The 9520-nt window shown below is 35.4% G+C and overlaps 1 protein-coding gene across 1 annotated transcript; it reads right to left on the bottom strand.

The window, feature by feature from the left end:
- Positions 1 to 1766: 1766 nt before the first annotated feature.
- On the bottom strand, positions 1767 to 2714 carry LOC142446868 (olfactory receptor 52E4-like). Its single transcript, XM_075548603.1, has one exon. The coding sequence runs from the start codon at positions 2712 to 2714 to the stop codon at positions 1767 to 1769; it is 948 nt and encodes a 315-aa protein (XP_075404718.1).
- Positions 2715 to 9520: the final 6806 nt, after the last annotated feature.

Here is a 9520-nt window from a genome sequence, read left to right as displayed (position 1 = left end):
GACTGTCGGTGACCGGGATGACTGTTGATGACCTGCATTGCTGCTTGCTGCCTGTGCCTGGATAGCCTGAATCTCTCAACAGAGGACTACCTGGTGGCCCCTCAAGACTTGAAGGAATTCCAGTGACTCACAATTCTCTCATAGGAGTGAGTTACACTGAGTCATTCGTACGACTTTATAATTTAACTGTTCATTTCTTGTGTTATATATCTATATACCTGTATATATATATATATATATATATATATATATATATATATATATAATTAGCAATCTTCTTTTGTCTCTCTAGAGAATTCTGTCTAACACAGCTGTCTACAACAGCCCATTTTAAATGAAAATAGATAGATCAAAAGCAAAAATATATACCATGAGTGCAGTAGCTATATTAATATAAGCCATTGCCATAAAGTCAATTTTGATTCTTCAGGACTCTATAAAGCAGAATAGAACTGTTCTTTGAGCTTCTTAGACTGTACATATTTACAGTAGCATATAGCCTCATTATTCTCCTACACAGCCATTGGTGGGTTTGAATCCCTTACTTTTCAACTTTGAACCCATGAACCCATCAAGTCTCTTTTTATTACTAATATAATATAATTCATAACAAGGAATATTACAAGGACAACGAGGTACATAGGCATGGAAAAGTCAATTCACCACATAACAGAAAACCCTGTAAATACATGAACAGAAATGAATAGAATTTTAATGGGATATAGCCAAGACTTCAAGATTGTTCTCTATATATACATAAGACAAGGGAAGAAAAAAATCAAGAATCAAAATCAGGGGGATACAGTCAAAGCATTGGCTAACGAGAAATGGGTAGCTCTAAATACTATAGGAAATGTATATCATAATAAATATGTCATTTATAATTGCCATCTTTCCTTACTAAACTGTAACCTCCACCAAAGAAAGAAATTTTGCTTGTTTTGTTTACATTTTTAAATGGCCAGGTATGTACACAGCACATGGAACAGGACCACTAAATATTTATTGACTGAATTAATAAATATAGATCTTAACTTAACTATGATACATAAGGAGGAATGATTTGTGATTATTTGCAATTTTCCAGAAGTTTGAAAGATCTGGAATTTATATACCATCAATAACCCGTTGCTATGAAGTGTATTCAGGGTTTCTGAGGCTTTATAAATTGTTACTGATACAGAAAGCCTCATCTTTCTCCCACCGAGCTTCTAGTGAGTTTGAACTTACAACATTTGGCTAGCAGTTCAACAGTTACTGGACATCATCATGTTGATGATTAATTTTAGACTTCATATTTATTCTCAAGTAAGTCCTCACATTGTACCCTTCTCATCACTTGCAAGGTGACAGGTTATCACTAAATTTCCTATTCTAACCACTCATTACCACTCCCAAATTACAAATAGATTATAGAACGACTCTGAGATGTCGGAATTATGCTCTTCCAAATTTCTTCTCTTAAAAAGTTATACTCAGGAGAATGTTCCTATTAGAAACTTAAGATAAAACAATACACATGTTTTGCAAAGATACCCAAGAAACACGTGTACAGAAAAGACTAAAGCAATCTAATTTTCATCAAATGCTTAAATAGGCTAGAAAAGGACAGATGTTAGATCCATTCTACAGGTTCATGTAGTTAAATATAGTGAATTTAACTTTCATTTTAATTCTTGTTTGCATTGGTTCTATAATCCAAGAACTTTTACCATTAAAGCAATGCGGGAATGTGCGAGTAAGACAAAAAGCTGAACCCAGAATTCTCAGCTCATTTTGTTTGTGAATAATTGTATAACACATTCTCGGATCTGTTTAGTCCTCACCCCATAGATGATGGGGTTCAGCATTGGGGGTACCAGTAAGTACATGTTAGCCAACAAAATGTGGGTGTGGCGTGGGATTTGCTTACTAAATCGGTGAGTGAGGAATGAAAAAAGAGCAGGGATGTAGAAGATAAGGATGACACAAACATGGGATCCACAAGTGCTGAGAGTCTTCAACCTGGCATCTTTAGAAGGAAGACTGAATACAGTACGGAGTATTTGTACATAAGAAAAACAGATGCATGTCACATCAGTCCCAACAATCAAGATGATGACTGCTAAACTATAAAGACTATTGATGGAAATATCAGCACAAGCCAATTTTACCACAGCCATATGCTCACAATATGTGTGTGGGACCACATTGGTTTGGCAATATGGCCACTTTCTTACTAGAAAAGGATGTGGTGTCATCAGCACCAACCCCCGTAAAAGTGCCACAGTGCCAACCTGGGCTACCACAACATTTGTTAGTATAGATGTGTGCCTCAAAGGATTGCAGATTGCCACATACCGGTCCAGTGCCATGGCCACAAGAAGTCCTGACTCCACCCCAGAGAAAGCATGGATGAAATACATCTGAGTAAGACAGGCATGGAAGGTGATCTCATGGTAATTGAACCAGAAGATACCCAACATCTTGGGAAGGGTAGAGGTTGACAAGACGAGGTCTGTGGTGGCCAACATGGAAAGAAAGTAAAACATGGGTTCATGCAGAACTGCCTCTGTTTTGATGATGAAAAGGACAGTGGTGTTTCCAATAAGGGCAACCACATACATTGAGCAGAAAGGGATGGATATCCAAACGTGAAAGTCTTCTAAACCAGGAATGCCCATCAGGATGAAATAACTGGGATTGGTGAATGCAGTGAAGTTAACCGTAAACATGGTTAATCTGAATACATGTAATTTTTATGTTCCTTATTCATCCTTGGAATAGGTCAGAATGTAGTCAAAAGTGGATACATGCTGATAAATCTGCAATAAAATTGCTCAGAATTAAACAAAAACAAAATACCGACAATATTTATTCATCCACTATTCTTGAGTTTCTTAATTCATTGATTAATTTAATTAAATACTGGTCAGAATAAAGTAACTCTTCTCTAGTAATAATCCTGCCTTAGGTTCCAAACATCTAGAGTATTTTACCTGTCACAGGGAAACTTCACCTGACATTGGAAAGACAGGATGGGAAAAGTTTCTAATTCCATTGTTTTTTCACATTTTAATAAGCCCTTGGAAAAATCCTAAGGCTGTCTTAATGAAAGGTATCTCTGTAAATCATTGATGGTTTTTAAGCCATCGCATGAGGTAAAACTTCAATATATTTGTTAAAACTACATATGAAGGAATTATAAGCTTTTGAGAAATATATGTGTATATGTATGTGTGTATATGTATATATATGTATGTATGTGTGTATGTATGCACACACACACACACTCTTGGAATGTCAATGCCTCTAGAGCTTTGTTTTCCCAGTACATATTTCAGTTGTCTAAAAAGTAAAACAATAATCCTTAGCTTAATTTCTTAAATCACAGAAATCAGGTTTGGTAAGATTTTGAAAGTGGTATGTATTCCATGGATGAAAGATGAAGCTATAAAGATTTACACTATCAGAATCCTTATACACAGTTGCCTTGAGTGGGAGTCAACTCTGTGGCAGGGAGTTTACTTCTAAAATATGTATCTATCTATATAGATATAATGATATACTATGGGTTTACTTTAGAAATATATATATATGATATGGTTCCATTTATATGATTTCAAGTGGTTTATATTCATATATATACAGAAACAATAGGAGAATAAAAAGTTCATGGAAAAATCTATTCAGAGGTCATGGATTTTTTTTCCCACAAACTTTGTGAACCATTTTTTTAATATATCTGTATATATTGTGTCTATGTACAAACACACATATAGCACAAAACTTTCAAAAAGTTTGCCATATATATATTGCTTTCCCCAAAGAACTAACCAGTAACTTATTCTTTTATTTATTTAAAATCAAAATGCTAGCTAAGACACATGGGATATCTTACCACACATAAGAATTTAATTAAATTATATAGAAATAATCAACAAGCTCTAAATGAGTCAGATGATCAAAATATTTCAAAAGTATAACATGCACAAAAAAGTGTTAAGGGGCCAACTGATAATTTGTATGCACTCTAATGAGATTTTTATTGTCCACAGTTTATAAAATAAGGAACATGTACATTACATAGGCTAATTTATTTTTCCAAAACTGCACAACTGGTATGTGCCACAGAAGAATTCGGATCATCTTTTCCTCCAAATTTCAATCCTTGCTCCACTACAACAGACAATCCAAAAAAAGGGGGAGATATATGTCAAGGGCTGTTCACATGCCAGAGGTTAACATAACTAAGTCCCACAAGATCTCTCAGAAGCATGAAGGACAGATGCTATAATCAGGTTTCATGGATTCATTATAATGAATTATAGAAATTGCATTAAAAATGATCCTTGTTCTTTATAAAATGATCTTTACTCTTTCTGTGTCAACATTAATGCTGAGATGCCCATTTTGAAATTAGTGTTATTAATGAGACAACCCAAACTATATTCCTGCACATATGTCCTGTTTCAATGATAGTACTAGTTGTCTAGTTGTCTGATAAACAAAATTCTTAAAGATCAGGAAAACCTCAGCATTGGCAGAGATAACTTTAAAAAGAGTTTATCCCATATGATGGGAATACATTATTTTTAACTATCAAATGATGCAACATGGTGAAGTCTATTTAGATTTGGAGGGCCATGTTTTCTGCCCTTGCAGTACGCTCTCAATCCATTTTCGGTATAATTGAATACCAGAAATCCTCAATAATTTTGGAAAACTATTCCTCACCTTTAGGGAAGTCCTCTTCACCCTCAACTCCTACAGTGCCCTATCAGTACTGCCATTCCTTGTTAGACTGGGCACACACAGAGGAACTGTTTTTTCTTCCAGATTGATTGTATTGTGCTGAGTCAAACCCAAGAAGAGCAGATCCTAGCCATTCTGTGCAAGGCAAACTCATTATAGGTTCTATAGTCCCACTTGGGTCAGTCCCAGAGGCCAGCATTTGCCACAATTGTTCGTTTACATCTTGGAAGTATGGTTGAAGCCTAAGGGAGTAAGCCTTCTGCATGCCACAAACTAGTAGTTTAGTTTGGGGAGAATATATGTGCTGTTGATGGAAATATTTTATTCTCCTAAATCCCTGACCTCTGACAGGGAATAAATGTAGTGGAATTAAATGTATAATCAAAGAAGAGACGTGCCTGGTGGAGAAATGTATGACTGAAGCAGAAAATCCTGGATCTGCGTGGTACTGTCAGACTTTATAAGTACATTGCAAGTATGTACATTAAAGTGCTTAAACTTACATAAGTTTCAAATGGTTCACGTGGTTATTAGAAGTTACCAAAAAATCTCTTCAAAGTGCAGAGAAACCTATCAAATATTTTCCTCAGCTTTGAAGATTCATCCAAAATTATGTAGGCATGCAAAAAAATCTCTATTGTGACTGTTACTTGCCAGTCTGTTGCACCTCTGGATGAGCCTATTACAATCTAGCTGCAGCAGAATGAAATCTCACCAGTCCTAAACCATCATCATTGCTTCCATGTTTGAACCCATTGTTTCAGGCTCTGTGTCAATTTATCTCATTGAAGTCTTCTTTTTTCTTCTTCTTGACATTCTACTTTTCCAGACATGGTGTTCTTCTCCATGGACTGATTTCTTCTAATATACCCAAATTAAGATGAAGTCTGACTATCTTTGCCTTTAAGTAGCATTTTGGTTTCAAGACAGCTTTGCTACTTCTAGGGGTTAATGATATGTACAATGTAATTTGTTCACACCATTAATCAGAAGCATCAATTTGTCTTCAGTCTTACTTATTTTCTTATGCACATGAAATAAATGAAAATACTATGACCTAGGTCAGTGCATATTGATCCTCACACTGACGTCTTTAATATTTTAATATTTAAAGAGTTTTTTACAGCAAATTTTGCTCAGTACTACATATTGTATTGTTTCTTGTCTGCTTCTTTCTTTTTCTTTTTTTTTTTCTTGTCTGCTTCTTTCAATGGCATTGATTATGGATTCAAGTATCCAGGAATTTTACATTTTTGTCTGTTTATCATAATGTTTTACATGTCCAATTGTGATGATATTTTCTTCTTAGATGTTGAGGGGTAAATCTCACTTGTACACTGTAGTCTTTTATTTTCATTAGTAAGTGCTTCAAGTCCTACTAGGCTTCAAAGGTATGTAATATCCATATTGTAGTTTTTAAAAGAATATTATTCTATTCCTAATGACTATAGAATTTAGTTTTTGGTTTACTTCCTCAACATTGTTTGACTAATTTTGGTGTAAAGATATAACCACGATAAACACTTTCTAGATTTTAAACTCTGAAATATCTCATTGTTCTATTCAAACTACAAGTTTCCCACAGGAATAATTTTCTGGAAGCCCTTTCTTTCCAATGTCATGCCCAATTTTGTATGACATACAGTTGAATAACTCTTATTACAATGAGTGCGACAGGTAAGCATCTGATTGGCATACTCTGCCTTTAGCAAATAGCCCTCTGATGTCAGCACTGGTACCCATCCTTCCACATCCTCTTTCGAATTCAGCTTGAATATTTTTAAGTTCCCTATCCAATGTCACGTTGCAACCCGTGTTGTTTAAAGTATCTCAGAAAAATGTGTGTGAGAGATATTGATGATATTGTTAGATAATTTCCTCTTTGAATGGATCCCTTATCTTTGGAATGGGCAAAACATGGATCTCTTCCAATTGGTTGGCCAGCTAGCACTCTGATATTTTTGTCATAGATGCCATTGTTGTCTCTGTTTGATGAAAAATTTCAATTTGTGTTCTGTAATTCCTTAAGCCTTTTTTCACCAGTGCCTTTCGTGTAGGTTGTACCTCCTCCTTCAGTATTATCAGTTCCTGGTTCTATACACTCTTCAAATGGTTTCTTAGTGAAAGGTTATTTGGGTCCAGTGCCTGTGTACTCCTTCCATCATCTTTGGGATTTCCTGAATCATTTGATATATAGTCCATGGAATTCTTCAGTATTTCAACTGGAACCTGACTTTTGTTTGTTTCTCAGTTCTTTTAACCTGAGAAATCCATGTTTTTCCCTTTTAGTTTCCTGATTCTAGGTTCTCACACATTTCATTATAAGACTTCACTTTGTCTTCTGAACTATCATTTGAAATCTTCTCTTTAGTTCTTTACTATATATTTTCTTACCTTTAGCATCTGTAGGTTCAATGTTAAGTTTCATAATCTCTAATAACATTAATTTTGGTCTTTTCCTATTTCTTGCCTTTTTAATGACCCTTATAATTTCATCCTATATGATATCCCTGCTGTCCACAACTCCTCTTGTAATTAGCATTAAAGGTGTCAAGTATATACTCAGGCTGTCTCAAATTCAGGTGGGATATTCTCTAAATTGCACTTTAGCTTTTGTAGATTATTTTAGTTTTCTTCAGCTTCCACTTAAACTTGCATATGAGAAATCAATGATTGGTTCTGGAGTAGGCTACAGGCCTTGTTCAGAATGATCATATTGAAATTCATCTTCTCTTTCTAGAGATGTAATTAATCTGATTCCTATGTATTCCATCCAGCTATATACACAAAGTATTTGCAATGAAAAAAAAATCATTGATCTTGCAAAAATCTATCATCCTTTGCTTAGCCTGGTCCTATTACATATTGTAAACAACTGCAGGATGGGTACTGACCGGTGTAAGAGGTAGTTATGGGAAAATTAGCATGGGACATAACCCCCTTTTCAGGTCACAGCCTGATGATGTGTCCTCGAGGTATGGCCAACATATATCTAAAATTGATGCCATGGAGAACATGCATCAATCTTTGGTGGTGTGGATGGTACATCTGCTGCATCTACACCCAGTTCTTTGGACTTGAAAAAACAGAGACCATATTACCTACCAACTCTGGGAGCTATCAGAGCCTCACATCTATCCCATCAATCCACCTCTGCATCTCCCAGCCTTGGTCTTTCTTCTTTTTCTTCTTTCTTAATTCCCCTGTTTCATCCTCTTGCCTCCTGATTTGTCTTCTTGCTCCCTGGTTCCCAAGCTATGGGAGCTACACAAATATAAAAAAACTTCCATGTTAATATTTTACACACAGGCTTGAGTCTGAAATGACTTAACCATTTCCACAACTATGAGGACCACATTTTTTATATCAATTTATTTCTTCCTATAGAGAAATGTGACTGGTTTTACTTTTCTAGAGAATCCACCCTAACACAATCATATAAAATCACTTTACCTTAAGAGATTACCCTCAAAACTGTGAGTGGGCCAGATCCATCATTTGAAAAAAGGAAAATTAAGGTTTCCCAGAGAACTAGAAATTCTGCTTCCAGATAGCATCTGCCCATCTTCCATATAAACGTTGAAATTGCCTGTTACAAAATCATATGAGTCAATTCCTTAAAATGAATTTTTCAACATTTGCTTGGCACACAATTTACATATTGTAAAATTGAATATTTCAGACATGCAATAATTTCAATAGGAATTGTAAAATCAGTATCACATCTATCTTAGCACATGGTTAAACAAACTTTAAAATGAGTTGTGCAATCCTTGTAAGTTCTAGTGCTCTCTCCCCCCTCCCACCTTCATTATTTACTCTCCAAATACCCTTTCTCTCCCTATCACCCATCCCCCACCCTGCATTTCCTATTACACCTTCTTTAAGTTGTTATCATTATACCTCCACTCCTCCTTTGCTCCACATCTGGGAAAACCAATAGAAGACAATTGGAAAACAAATCGTAAGGATAAGATCATAACAGAATAAAGATAAAAATACAAATAATGCATGAGAGAGAAGACCCCATCAACATTCAAGAAGTCATGGAAGAAATTTCTGTCATGGAACAACTAAGAAATGCTTGCACCCAGAAAAAAATCAGGTCATGTCTATGGTGAGGTCAACTAGCCAACTATCAAGTTCGATCCAGCATGATCCACAGACAATATTCTCTGCCCAATAAAAAGATTGCTTGGGACTCTTGCCTTTGGCCAGAGCAGATCTGCCAGTATCTCTGTTTGACTAGATATTCTACAGGTTAGTTTTGGGTTACCATTGCCCCCCATAGCCTTCTACAAATTTGTGTGTTCATGATTTTAGCTCTGATATTTTTCACCATATTCAAGTTTTGTAATTGACATCTTGGATCACACAAACTGGTGTGCTTCTTCTGTTTAGATGTAGTTGATTCCTCGCTTACATAATTGCTTGTTTGAATACAAACCTTTAAGACCCGAGACCCTATTCCAAATGATAGTCAGGCATCATCTACTTTCTTTGCCACACTTTCATGTAGCACCCTTTTCTTCAGTGATAGTTTCATGAAGGTTGAGTATCAATAGGTCATGATGTAAGAACTAATTGATGTTAAGTTGAAGTTAAAATTCAGTGTGAGCCCAGGCTATTCCTGGATCTATATATTTTTTTGTTTTGTTTCTTAATCTGTTAGAACTTGGGAATTAAAACATGTGTCATATCTTTCCATAGTTCAATCTTGTCACATGTATTTGTATAATTCCTTTCATAATCAGTTACCAAACACATTTTCCCTCCTGGGCATCTT

The sequence above is a fragment of the Tenrec ecaudatus genome, chromosome 4 (assembly GCF_050624435.1).
Source record: "Tenrec ecaudatus isolate mTenEca1 chromosome 4, mTenEca1.hap1, whole genome shotgun sequence".
Taxonomy (NCBI): Eukaryota; Metazoa; Chordata; class Mammalia; order Afrosoricida; family Tenrecidae; genus Tenrec; species Tenrec ecaudatus.
Note: the sequence above shows the minus strand (reverse complement) of the source record. Positions and strands in the feature narration are given on the sequence as shown.